General features: G+C 48.2%; 1 protein-coding gene across 1 annotated transcript; it reads right to left on the reverse strand.

The window, feature by feature from the left end:
• Positions 1–5,994: 5,994 nt before the first annotated feature.
• chmp1b (charged multivesicular body protein 1B) lies at positions 5,995–13,555 on the reverse strand. Its single transcript, XM_006632868.3, has 8 exons — positions 13,366–13,555; positions 11,906–12,003; positions 11,456–11,602; positions 11,156–11,224; positions 9,912–10,019; positions 9,152–9,195; positions 7,793–7,865; positions 5,995–7,095 (listed from the first exon to the last, which is right to left on the reverse strand). Exons 1-8 carry the CDS (start codon positions 13,379–13,381, stop codon positions 7,051–7,053), a joined length of 600 nt encoding a protein of 199 aa, XP_006632931.1. The 5' UTR covers positions 13,382–13,555; the 3' UTR covers positions 5,995–7,050.
• Positions 13,556–14,150: the final 595 nt, after the last annotated feature.

The following is a 14,150-nucleotide window of genomic DNA, read 5'->3' on the forward strand; positions in this document are numbered from 1 at the left end:
ATTCAGCTCCCTTAACATCTCTTTACTCTTAACGCCCCCCTTTCTTATTTACACCTCATGGAGATGTTTTTTTCCCCTGGACTTGGTTCTCTACAGGCCCAGCCCCTGTGAAAGGGGTGCGAACTGTGGAGCTGTCAGCAAGTCGCCAGGATCCAACAAGTGCCAACAAATGCTTTCCACATTCTGACCCTGACCGTCAATCAAGACCAGCTCGCGTGTGTGTGTGTGTGTGTCTCCCACAGGCTCCCTGCTCTGCTCTGGTGTGAGCCTCTGATCTCTCCACCAGGCAACGAGCCCAGCAGGAGAGTGTGTGGACAAGAGGAGGGAGGGGGTAAGACTCCACTGGCAAGGTTTAAAAAAAAGCCATGAGAACAGTTACAAACAAGAGGAGGCCATTTGGCCCATCTGGCAGTTAGTAGTTAATTGATCTGATGATCTCATCCGGCCATTTCTTGAAAGAAGCTAGGGTATCAGCTTCAACAGCATGGCAGTGTAGCTTGTTCCATACTCCTGCAACCCTTGGGGTAAAGTGTCCCAGAAATGCAGCCCTTGTGCCTTGTTTGCAAGGGTGGCCTGTTGGTTTGGAGAGGATCCAGTGGTGAAAGCACAGACAGACAGTTTGACAAGCGCCACACTGTCGGGACGACATCTTTCCTCACGGCTGACGCTTGAGCTGAAAGACCCTGGATCAGCCCTCCTTCCTTTTCTCCCCGAACAACATGGAGGGATATTAGACGGAACTGAAGGCCAGCCATGGAAATGACATGCAAAATAATCTAGAAACCCTCAAATATGGAAACTCTGGCTTCCCTGGTCCAGAGACTACAATGGAAGGCAAGTTTATGATTGTTTTTTCAAAGGCATCTAAACCCAGCATACCATTACATGAGTTCAGGAAAAAGTGCAATATTTGTAGTGAATGAAATACACTTTTATTTCTGTTCTCATATATTTAGAAGAAGATTATCAGAATGTAGTATTTTTTCCAGACTGTAAGAAGTGAAGAGTCGTTATTTACGAAGAAAGAACTGCAAGGGGAGGTAAAGCAGACCCTTGTCCCATATGTATCCCCCACTTTGATACCATCACCAGCAGCAGTGATGGTAAAGGTTTGCCCTGAGGGAGCCTGCAAGCTTCCCGTGTGCGACAGGTTATTTCTTCCCCACGGCAGAGCGCAGCCTGCACACAGCCCCCCAGGCGGCAGGGGAACGGTTCTGCTGCTCCATGCAGGGGGTGCTTTGAGGAACCCGGAGGGGGCTGCCCCATGGCGTATCGGGTGGCGAGCGGGCGGGATGTGTCTAATGAAGAGGGAGAAGCTGCTCCAGTGATTTAGTGCTGCCCTGTGCCCGGGCAGCTGATGAGCCCCGCGCTCGTCTTTCATGTGCTCGCCAGGGTCAGGAAAGTGCGGATGGCTTTACACTCCTGTCCCATCTCCCAGGTGCTGCTGTCATTCCAGCCTCTGACCTGCAGGATGTGCCTCACCCCTACCCGGCTCTGAGAGGCGGTAATTGATTTTAGGGAAAAAGGCCGGCCCTCTATATCATACACGGAAAACATAAACACGCACACACACACCAGTGTCCTCTCTGCTGGGTTCATTGTGGACTTCTGCAGTAGATCACCCACTAAGCCTGCTGTGCACTGTCAACGGTAATTCAATTAGAGACGCAGGAGTGTGACTAACTTTTCCTGAATCAAGTGCTTTACCATCTGCTCTTCTGGCTCTCTCCCTGTGCAGGAGCGCGGCTCGTGTTTGGACACCAAGAGACACACACACACACACTCGATCCAAGCGTGCCGGGCCTCTCGTCTCACCTCCAGTACAACAAATCGTGCGTCTGCTGCAGAATCCAGCAGGTCTTCAGAAAAGGACAGCACGAGGTGCCACCAGCTTGGACTGATCTGCAGACTCTTGCCAACTACCAGAGCAGCTCGTTCGGAGATTTCCTTTTTTATGCATTCCTCTTCCGCAGCTCAGCGCTCAGCCGAGCTGCTGCCTCAGGGTTCTGAAGACTTCATCAGGATCCTGGCCTTTCACCATCCTACCACTGGGAAGTGCATCTCACTTACCTCTGCTAATCTTCCCCCTTAACTCAAATGAAATGCGGCTGTGGTTTCTCAGCCAAGCAGTCTAGCAGAGAAAAAGGGATAAAACCCTACCGTGATACTCTAGCTCTCTTTCAAAGAGCTGAGCTGTATATCACTTTCTGGCAGTAAAACGCTCATTTCTGGAGCTGACTGACAGGTTTTCTGGTAAGTGAATCAGGCAGTGAAAACTCAAGCAGGGCTGGTAACTGGATCAGGGGGGAGAGAGCTCCCCCCGACAGAGGCAGGAGAGAGGGGGTGATTGTAAGTGAGCGGAGCAGCTGCAGCACCACAACCCTGTAAAAATCCAACAACCCTGTTAACAGGCCCGCAAGGGGGCGACCCCATGACAGATCTGCTGCTTTCCCTCATGTTTGCGAGTGTGTCCAGGGGGGACAAGGGTACGGCCAGAGGGGAAGTCGGGAAACCCCCCAAGGCCTCTAAAGACGATCAGGGAACGAATGCTTGCAGCTTCCCGTGTCCGACGTAGCACCAGCGTGAAAGGGGAGCGGCCCTGTCCAGCACACAGAGGAGCAGGGGTGCTTCGGAGCACAGCGTGCCGGAACTGGAAAACAATTCCAATGTGGAGGAAGAACATCAACGCTTCATTAGCCTGTACAGCTCAGCAGTCTCTAAGGGTACATCCTAAGCAGATCATCAGATTCCTAGTTTCCATTTTCCACACAATTTCACCTGCTGTCACACCAGTGACTCAAGAGGCCACGGTGCAAAGACCAAATACAAAACGCTCCACTGTTTCGGAAAACCTGTCTTCTCCTGTTGGTGTTGAAAGCTTTCTGCATGAGATAAAGAACATTATCGGTCACGACTGGGGTTCAAACTGGACAAGCTGCCTTCATCCATACCCACTGCAGTGTGCTAAATCTTGAATACGCAGCGCTGATGAACACCTCGCCCATTTTCCCCGAGATGTGCAAATGGAGCCAATCTCCTCTGAGAAAAATTGAACGGCGCAAATTAATTCTTTCTGTCATCAGGCTGCGCCGCTAGGAGATATTTATCTGTCAAAGCTGCCTGGGTGTCTGGCCGTTACACAGCAAGCTGGAGAGGAAGAAATGTTATTAGTTCTGAAGGGAATAATATCAGAAAACCATCAAATCGTTCACGGCATCTAAACGAGCTAGAAAAACAAGGAAAAGATGGAAATCATGCCTTCCAGAGGGTGGTCAAGGGCCTTCCGAGAATCCTGTTGTGAAATTTTCCGTTTTAATCTTACACACATTCAGCAGTAGATGTTTCAGAATAGATGGTCCGTGCCACATGGGTCTTTTTTTTTTTTTTTTTAATCGATGCTTTTCGTAAAAGTAGAACAAAACCTTCCGTTATTGGTTTAGATCGAATTCAGACCACTGACACGCGCGGGCTGGAGGAACAAAACCTGCAGCTCCACCAGTTAGATGGAAGACATAGACAAAGCCTCCAGTCAGTGAGCCAGCACTGTGGCACCTTTGACCTCCACCAGCTGAACCACGCTCCCTGACCGTCTCTGCAGCGCTTGTCGGAACCCTGCTCCCAGCTGGCAGGTCAATATATTGCTTTGGCTTTATGCGAAGGTATTTTTAAAACAACAATCTCCTATTTTCTCTTAAACCCCCATTTCCCCCAAAACGGCAGCGCAAACCCCCTGGAGCCCGTCTCCGGCTCGTCTCCAGAGGCGCTGTGCAGCGGGAGGGGAGGTGGGGGTGCTCCCTCTTCTGCAAAGGGCAGATGAGCTGGGGCCCATCATCACCCTCCCTCCCCCCTCATTCAGGGCAGATCTGAAGAAACTGGAAGAAATTACGAAATGTTTGCCTTTCCGGAATTGAGTGCATTATCCCCAGTAATGGCATAACAACTGCCAATAAAATTGTCTGCAGCAATAACAGTAATAGCAGCTTCTGCCCGAGACACAAAAAAAAAAAAAAGGAGGCTCTGTAAGAGCCTGCCTGTCACGGGCCCTTGATTATAATTGGCTCGGACGCAGTTCCCTTGGAGGGAGAGGTCAGATCCAACCCCGCGCCCGGGGTCCTGTCAGCACCGCCCCTGCTCCGCGCACGGTGCAACTGGCACCCGAAATTGGTAACAGATGAGGCAGATAGAGCTTTTCCTTCATTGCAATGGTAATGAAGGTCTGGCATGCGATTGACTGAGGGCCGTTTCCGACGCAGGTGAGACATTTGACCCCTCGTGTGGTTCCTGTCGAGCGGAGAGGAAGGAGGCAGCACAGAGGGCAGGGGGAGACGGCGCGGGCGGGTGGAGGAACTGTGAGTCTAGCCTGCAGCTGAAGGACTGGAGGAGAGGGGGAGCTTGGTCTCTCCACTGGAGCGGTGGGACACGATGGCCTGGGTCCAGCTACATTAGGAGAGAGGCATCATGGTCCATGGAGGGCAGTTCTGGAGGCGTTGTGGTTGTGGCAACACTTGGAGCTCAGGGAGCAGGAGGTCGAACAGCCTAAAAGCTTGGTGGAGTTCCTTCAGTGAGGCACCGAACCTTCTCGTTCAAGTGCAATTTAATTTAAACGTTTAAGGCCACTAAAATGCTGGAAAACCAGCACGACATTCTCTCTGGAAGCCTTGGCTTCTTTCAGTTTAGTGTCAAGTAAGCCGCTGTTGACAGAAGGTCATAAAACAGGCTAGCCACCTCTTAAAACCAGGTGCACAAACAAACCAATTTTTCTCTGGCAAACCCGACCTGGTCTGCAAGCTGCGTTTCATGGGTTGGGTCCAAAAGGTTTCCGTTTAGTTTTTATGCATCAGAACCTTCACACACGAAGTCCAGGGAGTTTTATTACCATTAACTGTGAAAACCAGACTGCTCTATAGATAATGCTTTCTGAAAAAAAATAGCTGAGAAGGGTTTCAGGGAGATCCTTCCACAACGGTGTTAAACGGAGACAATCCCCAAGAACCGTCCTGCTCAGAAGAATAAAAATAACGATAACAGCGCAGCATTGTGGGTAGTGGAGCTGCCTCACGCTGTTAGGTCTTGGGCTTGATTTCAATCTGGAACACCTTGTGTATGGAGTTTGCATGGACACGCCCATCTTTATACTGTACTTCCAGAGTTTTCTTCCACTAGTGAAAAGACACACAATCTCAGCTACTTGGCAACTCTAAATTACTCATTTGCACGTTTTTGTGCCTGTGAAAGACTGGCCCTGTATCCTAACCTGCACCATTGTCTGCAGCGTAAAATTTATATCTGGGGAGCCTCAGGTGTCCATAAATCTTATTTAAAGAAGTAAAAACGCATACAGCCTGAAGCCTGACCAGTATTTAGCAGTGTGGAAAAAATGCTATTGCTAAAAGCACAACTCGACCTGCTCTGCAAAAGGAATCCCCATGGAGCATAAACAGACACACATCCCCCAGCTTCCACTCCAGAGATGAAAGAGGGCATTAGGCTGTAAACAACAATACAACACCAGACTAAAGGATACAGCCGTGTGCCGAACATCTGGCAAGAATCTGACCTTGACTTCCAGCGCACAAGTGACAGCCCCAGAATCTCTGCACTGCTTACACATCATTCCCAGCGAACAGAGAGAGACCTATTCATTCCCACACAGGAGACAGAGTGCGCTACAGAAACTCACTCCCATTATCCCTGACAACCCTTTTCCTGGAAAGCTGTGAATGCCTGCGGCCTAACAAGACTACATCATTATCAGCCAGTCCCCCTGCTCAAAGAGAAGACCTTTTTCCGAGCTCGTCAGAGTAGCAAGAAAAGCACAAAGGAAAAAGGGAGGGGAGGAGATGAAAGAGAAAAGGTGAACAAAAATGACAGAACAAAAAACAAGCCGTATGTTGCTGAAGAAATCTGTTTACCTAGCAGTGCACATTTTTAATCTAAAAAGCTACAATGGCCACAATTTCAAATTATTGCGAACAGCCCAAAAAAAAAACAGCATTTCATGTTAAAAAATAATTTTATTTACTCTGCAAGTCCTAAATCATCCAAGGAACAATTATCCCCAGATTTTGTTTGCAACCACGACCAAGAGACAAGTAAAAAGAAGGAGATATCGGCAATCAAACAGCCATTCTGTCATCTTTTTGTTCCATCAAAGAAAATCCCCCCAGTCCAGCGAAAACAACATTAAATGTAATATAAATATCAAGGAAGGAAATGCAGATTCCATTTATCCAAAAACAAAGTACCAAGCAGGTGTCAGTGTAACTTTTTTTGCATGTATGTTGGGAGTGTGGACAAGCAAACACAACTAAAAAGGATAAAACGGCGACAATTAATGAGACTGAACCTGTCAGAAACACCTTGAGTAGCTGGACAGGGATCTGCAAATGTTTTTACTGCAAGGGACTTAGTCCTGAAATAGTGTCATGTAGCTTCCCACCTGTTTGCCACTGTACAGCACAGAGACGGCCCTCTGAACACGACCTTTGGATTCAGCAGCAGATTAAAAGTCAGGATCATGTTTTACTTCAATATACCCACGAGAGCCTGGCTTTTGAGGCTCCGAAAACACCCCTACTTAAGACAGCCCTTTACAAAAAAAAAAAAATCATGAAACATATTTAATTATTTTAACATAAGATCAGTCAACCATCAAATCTATCGAAAACTAACAATAATACAGCGGTTAAGGAACAACCCTTTTAAGAGCTGTCTTAAGGGTGGCATTCATGAGCGATCTATTATTTAATTTTCTATAGCCGGAAGAGAACATTTTGAAGTTTTATTATTTTTCCTCCTCGCAGCGCTGTACCTAGAGAGTACTACAGATGCAAGGCGCAAACAAAAAAAAAAATCTATGTTTGGCTGAATCCCGAAGGCGTTGTGCGTTTCTCCCAGCACAGGGACAGGGAGAAGCGGGCAGGTCTGAGAACAGAGCTGCGACGAGGCAGACAGAGGGAGAGGGAGCTTTAATAGATATTCCACTTCAGCTGCACCGCTGTGGACGCGGCGCTGTGTGATTCAGCGGGGCCAAGCTGCTGCGTCACAGACTTACACCTGGTCCCGGAGCTTGGCCAGCCTCTGGGAGAGCTCATCCTGGGGAGAGGGGCACAAACGGCACAGGTCAGGTCAGCCCACCCCAACTGTTCAGAGCTGCTGCAGCCCCTGGGAGAACAGGGGCTTACAGATGGCCGCTCAAGACTGCCAGTACAGCCACGTTGTTTCGTAGCTCTTCACCCCCACCTGTGCTGTTCACACAATTTACAGTTACTTAAAAAAATCACTGCTCCCTGCCATTTGTAAGCCTTTCCCCTATTAAGAAAACCAAACCAACTAATTAGCCCTGAACTGCTAGAACAGTTTCAAGGCCTGAGAAGAGAAATTCCTTCCCCTTACCCCGAAAGCCATTTATAAAGTTCAAGCTCGCCCATCCAACAAGGGGGCAAAACAGAAATGACGTTTGTTCCCTTCTGAGGGAGCTCAGCTGCTTTCCGGCAAGGGGAAGGGACAACTTAGAATAGCCAATCACATCTAACCTCCACAAGGCTGGGAGGAGTGAGGAAACTGGGGCGTCCAATGAGAAGCAGCGCACACAGACAGGCACCAAAGGCCTGGAGGTCACACCCAGTAACCTGGGGCCCATGAGGCAGCAGTGCTCATCTACTCACCACAGGACCTGCCTTCCCGAACCTTATCTGGCATGAAACAAAAAGGCGGAGTAAACCCCCTTCCAGCCCCTAACAAAGGGTTAAAATGACCCAGTAAGCGCAAACTACCCGCCGACTCCCTTTACCTGCTCCGCCGAGGCCACACTGGTACCGACGGACCCGGTCTGCCCCTGGGGAAGTTCCATGTTCAAGTCCAGCCTGCAGGGAAGCAATGAGGAGCTCAGATCCCATCCAGCTGTTTAAACCTCCCGCTAACAAAGAGGCCCTGTCTGCAGCAGCCCGGCCCCAGGACAGAATGGGATTATCACGCTAACTGGACAGCTCAGTGGCGTGTGATCAGTGCATCAGCCGTTACCATGAGGAGGGGGAGAAAGAAATGAGCTGTAGCAGTGCCTACACTGACTTCTTTCCTGAATCAGCAAAAAAAAAAAAAAAAAAGTGCAAGCCTCACCATCTCCTGTCTCTCTCTATCTGGAGAGGTGGATGCTTCGGAGAAGAATAAGAATCCCTGTTGGTACCGTCCTGACTGAACCTGCCGGGCTGGTTGGATTCGAATGAGCCAGGACACTCAGTGGCACACAGACAAACCTCTCCGCTCTGCAGCAGCAGAACTGGGCTCCTTGTGCTATTGTTACCTTGAGGCTGGGTTTTTATAGCCTTTATAGACAACACACCCACAAGTACACATTGTCAACATGTGCCGTAAGAACACAAAGGGTATTTAACAATATGAAAGCAAGATCCCCCCCCAATACAGAAGACAAACGTCTCAATCCTTATTTTTTAACCAGGATGGACAACACTGATCATCATCAGGATCCAGTAACACAGACTGATGAGAAAATGGGCATTCTCACTCTTTATACCTCTTCTAATGTAACAAATGATTCCTCCAATGTTGTTGTTTTTTCTTTTAAACAATACCAAAATCACTCAATGACAAGGGGACAGCTACAGGTTAAGATGTAAGTCTGGTAGTCTGAGAGAAAGCACCTCTGAGCTCCTTTTTTGTAGCTCAGCTAGGACAAATATGACAGCCTGCTGCCAGAGTTAACCCTATTATTAGTAACCCAGAGTGTATTTATTTGTTCACATTGCATGCATGAAAGCCTTAGTCTGAAAGGTTAGAGTGATTCTCCAGAATAGGAGTATTCATTTCTGATAGACTACCAACTGCTGTCTCAAAACCAGAAAGGCATTCTTAAAGACCTGTAGAAATATGAGCCAATTTAAATGCCACACTGCTTATCAACAGCTATTCCCTCCTTGTTCTTCTGGGAATAAATATTTCCCTAAAGTGGTTCTGTAGTCTGTTGTCTTGGCGGCATAACACTGCATCAAAAGAGGTTTTCTCTGCAGTGAAATCTCTGCTCTGCCCAGTGCCTTCGTGAGCGCAGAGAGGGCCTGCCGGTCTCACGACCGCTGTGATTGGTCACTTGCACTCTTCCCAGTAAGGGCAATGGTCCCGTTACCGAATCACTCACCCAGCTTCGTCAGCCATCTCGTGCATCAGACTTTCCACTTCATTCTGGGACATTAAAAAAGAAATTGCTGTGAATATCCTAAAAGACCTGGGCTGAAATGGTCTGTAAGGGCAGGGCCATTGCCTAAAATCTTTTGCTGTATCACTGCACACAATCCAGCATTTAGAAAAGGGAAAAAAAAATGGAAACATATAGAATATAAAGACAGGGACATGAAGGACACTTTCATTAGCACTAATTTATTAAATCCAATAAAAAAATTCATCAGGATTAACACAAGGGGGCAGTGTTGCACTGGCAGAGCACTTTTTCCAAAACACTTCAACTGACGTTTCCTAGCTCTCAAAGTTCAATGAGACTTAGAAGTTTAGAAAACCTTATTAATGTACCGTTTCAGCGTAACAGATAACATAATAAATGACATTCCCTTGTTCTCGAAGCTTTTACACAGTTGAGGACTAAAATGTGCCAAAATAAGAGGAGGCCTGTATCCATCATTCCCTATGAAAAACTACAGGATGTGCGAAAGATATATTGATCAGAAATGAAAGGAGACTGCTCATAATGATTAATAAATGTTAACGGATGCTACAACAAAAGCAAATAAATACAATATATGCATTAATGGGTTCCCTGGGAGGATATGGTTTTAAAGTGTTGTGTGCTGTTTCCAGTAAGAAATCAAAGAGCTCTGGTTTAACGGGAGCCCAGGGTGACGGCAGGGCAGTAGGGGGTTCTGGCGGGGATCAGCGTGCCTCACCTGGGGGGTGGTGAGTGTGGTCGTGCTGCTCATGGTGTCCTCCATCTGCGCCGTCTGCACGTCCAGCGTCTCGAACTGGTGCTCAAACTTGTCCATTAGAGCCGAGATCTGCGGAGGGAGATGCAGCTCTTCTCACTGACAGCGTACGGGCAGAGACGGCAGCACCACCAGCCTGGGGTCAGCACGACTGCAAACCGGCACACAGCCCTGCCGCCGAGGCATTCAGCACCAGACACACACAGCGCTACTTTTCCTTTTTCTACGTGCAATAGTGGTACTGTAGATGTGACATGTAATGTTTTTTAGTGACGTATTCAGATATACAGAAGCAAATGTGCTTCCATATAATTTTCCCCTAGGGGACAATTAGGTTGATCTTCTCCAGGTGTCATAATGCTGCGATCCGAGTTCTGAGTGCACTGTGAGGACCTATCCTAAATATTCTAATCCTAAATATTAAAGTCTTGGTTAAAGTCAACGACTCTCCAGTAGCAAGAAAAGACTAACTGACCACGTCGTGAAAGATGGAAGCATGCTGTTCTATAAAAAGCGATGCATCATCAAGAGAAACCACGGTAGGGGTTGAAATCTCTTATTTCTTATCCTACTCAGTGAGCGTAGGCAGGCTCTGCCTTAACTGCACAGGTTCGCCGTCCTGATTCTGGGAATCAATGCCTTGCCATTTTAGGGACTTCAATTTGCAGCAGACACAGAACAAGTCCACTCTCCTATGTTTGATTGCTTTCATTAAATGCTAACTGCTCTGGAGTTGGAAATAAGCGACTGTAGATTTGGTGAAATGAGTGAATAATTTGTTCAGAGCAAATGCAGTCACTCTTTGTGGTACACAGTCTCTGGCTAATCATGATGGAATTATGCATTCATGTGATTAGAAGATAACTCAAGGGACAAGCATTTTCTCTCTTAAGATGCAAATGAGCAGGTTGAATTCCCCCCTCTCCCCCCCCCCACACAACTACAGTATAAAGTGACCTGTTCAAAGCACAACTTAAGAGTGCGTTCTGCATGGTAATTTCCAATGTACTTGTCTCTTTACGCAGACAGGACGTGGTCTGAAGAAACACCAGCAACGGGTTATTATATTTTAGCTGGGAGCTAACATCACATCGGGCTCTTTTTAAGCTGGCGGACGCGAACGGCCTCCGTCCGAAACCCGAAACTCCCAACGCGCACGGCCCCGCGGCTGGGCCACGTCCCGGCACGCCCAGTCACGAGGTCCTCACCTTCTCGAGATTCATGGTCTTTAGTGTGGCGTCCATGGACTTCACCACGCCTGCCATGGACTTCGTCACCTGCAGGATACAAAGGAGTTCAGCATGAATTTCCATTTATAATTACCATCAGCGGAGGAATTTCCATCGGGTTCAACAGTGACCCGATCCTCCCACCCCGGGGAGCCAAGCTTTCGCCTCTCTTGCCCCCCCCTGGGGTGCCAGGGAGAGCACGTACTGCGAGGCCTGCAGCCCTGCCCCCAGCCTGGCCCCACTGACACCCGACTCGAACCCGGGCCCCCCCCCGTGTACCTTGTTCATGGTCACCGCGGTCTGGACCCTGGCAGCCACGGCGTCCACCCGCGCGCTCATCCGCAGGAAGTTGATGGACTGGTTCTTCTGCCGGATGGCATTCTCAGCGTGGATCCTGGCCACCTCCATGTTGCCCTTCTGGATGGCCTGCCAGGGGGACAGAGGAGCAGTTCAGATGGATCTAATGAAGGCAGGGAAGGGTCAACAGGAAGTCACAGAAGGGCCCGAGTGCGTCACTGAGGGCTCGGCCGGGACAAAAGCCAGCAGGTGTGTTCAGGTCCCCGGGACTGGGACTGGGAGTCTTGAACCTTCGTTCCGAACAGGTGAACAAGCGAGTTCTGGGTTGCTGAACTGTTGCTTCCAGGCTCTCTACCCGAGAAACCACGACAGGCTCCTGGCCAGGACAGGGCCAGGGTGAGAGAGTTGGGGTAAAAAGAAAGAGCTCTTTACCTTCTTAACTTTGGACTTCTCTGCCTTTTCTTCTTTGTCGCATTTCTTGGAGTTCCTCACCAACTCCTTCGCGGCGAACTTCAGATTGAACAAGTGCTCTGACAGAGGGAGTAAAGGAAAGCAGGAACGACCTGAACAGACCACAGTCGACCCTCAGAGAGGGTCTTCTAGGAATGGCGGCAGATTCAGAGCCTAGGACTAAGGGTTAGCTTTCCGGCCCCCAGCTCGGTCTTACCAGGCTTTTCATTACTAACAATCGCTCCGCCCGAACCTTTGTTTGTGCTTTTTGTACAAACCACGGGGAAGCAAACGGGAAAGTACTTGACAGTATTTGCATCACCAAAAGCAATGCGTTCCCTTTCCACACTGCGCGCTGAGCGTGCCACAGGTTTTGTCCGTGCGGCCACGCACCGGTGTCATCTTGCGTCTCCTCAGGCTCGCCTTTGAGGAGGAAACTGGAAACTGGGAACCGTAAAGACGCAGAAACTAAATCAGCTTATTAAAAGGTACATCGCGGGCGACGCAGGCTGGATCACGTGATCGCCGTTCTCTCGCTCAAGAGGTTCCGTGACGGCGGAGGACGGAGCAGGCGGAGTCGCCTTTCAGGCGTGAACAAAGCCAGGGCGGATGGAAGATGAAATCGCATTCCACAGCCAACGACAAGATCTTCTTTTCTTGTTCTTTTTCTGTCCCGTGTCTAGTACGCTACTTAACCAAAGACTAAACGGATATCTTTCTTCATCTTCGATCACTCGGGTTTTCAGATACACTTCTGGAAAAAAAAGCGAGCCGTGCCCTTTTCACAGAGTAGCTAGTTGATTGGTTACATTCTGTCACTCACAAAAACACGCCCATTATTCTCATTATTTTTATTCCTGTCTCTCTACGCAGCGAGGGACACCGTTTTCGGAACGAACCTGGCCAAACCTGAAGCATAGAAGAAAATGCAAAGGAGTTAAAGAAATTAAAGAAAGTTCTCTTCGGGCCACTGAAAGAACGAAAGATTTCGGTCCCTTTAAGACCAAGAGACTGTCTCCTGATACACTGGGCCACCGTATCACAAAAAGAAAACAGTATACTAATTACGTCCACATAGATACGCAAGCGGACATTTGGAATATTTTTTACAAACGTTTTGAACACTACATCGTACTGGCCAACGTCAACACTTATGCACACAACAATCATGACAGATTGTCCCAACAACAGTATCCCTCAAGCTCTGGAGACAATAACCTGATTATCGTGGAGATGATTCAGGTAAAAACTTCCTTCGCCGGCTCTGGTGGTGCTGCGTCACAGCAAGTCTCTGTGGCAGCGACCTCTCAAGTGAGAGGTGCGATTCTCGCAGTTTGGATCAAACCGGGGTATTTCTGAAGTCTTCAGAGCTCTCACACACACAGGGCCCCACTGCCATAACAGCCTCTCGTACTTTCGTTTTCACGACTCCAAAAGGATACTGTCCATATTCGACATCTCTGAAGGCACCGTTCGTTCCGTCCACTATTAACCGTAAGCAGGTATTAAGAGAAATAGTAGATGGTAAAAGCTTCGATGTTTCTACACTTCCTCTTAGCTCTATTTTTCTACTTCAGATACTTCCGGCTACAATGCTGCCTGGAACAGTGACATCACCGTCACGCGTTTCAAGGCGTGTTCTCGATTACCTACGTCACAGAGGATTCGTGAACGCGACTGGCGGGCGAGTGCGCGCTTTTCTGATTTTACATCTCCACGGTTTTTGCAAGTTGGGAAGTGGATGAAGTTTAGTGACGTCAGATCTTATTTTTGGAAACGGGGTGGCTAACCTTATAATCCATGTGCTTTCCACGGTTTATTTTTTTTTTTTCTTGCCTGTGCACAACTGAGCGTATGTTCCTCCAACTAGTTCTGGTGCTCTATATATAGAGAGACAAGCAGCCACACACGAGCTGTGTTTGCCTGTCGAACAGAATATCAAGTACACGAAAACAGAAAAGATTTAAGATAAAAAGACTCCCATTTAATACATTTGAAGGACTCGCCTTTGAAATAAAAATCAAGTGACCCTGATCACTTAAAAGGGATCTCAGCTTCACCCACATAGAGGGGATTTCACTTCTCAGAAATAAATAACTCCCCTCATAGTAAACAACAACAAACATTAAATAGCAGAAATGCAGGAATTGGGATAATAGTTTTTCCACGTTGTTATTCAAGAATAAGAGGCACTGGGATTTAAAATCCTGATCTCCTTCTTGACAGG

Source organism: Lepisosteus oculatus, chromosome 8 (assembly GCF_040954835.1).
Source record: "Lepisosteus oculatus isolate fLepOcu1 chromosome 8, fLepOcu1.hap2, whole genome shotgun sequence".
Lineage (NCBI taxonomy): Eukaryota > Metazoa > Chordata > Actinopteri > Semionotiformes > Lepisosteidae > Lepisosteus > Lepisosteus oculatus.

Excerpts from the sequence above, each read along its gene's own strand:
- chmp1b (XM_006632868.3), bottom strand. Across the intron at positions 9,196-9,911 it reads CCACACTCACCACCCCCCAG|AATGAAGTGGAAAGTCTGAT; the intron begins GTGAGGCACGCT and ends TTAATGTCCCAG. Across the intron at positions 7,096-7,792 it reads GTGTGGCCTCGGCGGAGCAG|GATGAGCTCTCCCAGAGGCT; the intron begins GTAAAGGGAGTC and ends CCCTCTCCCCAG.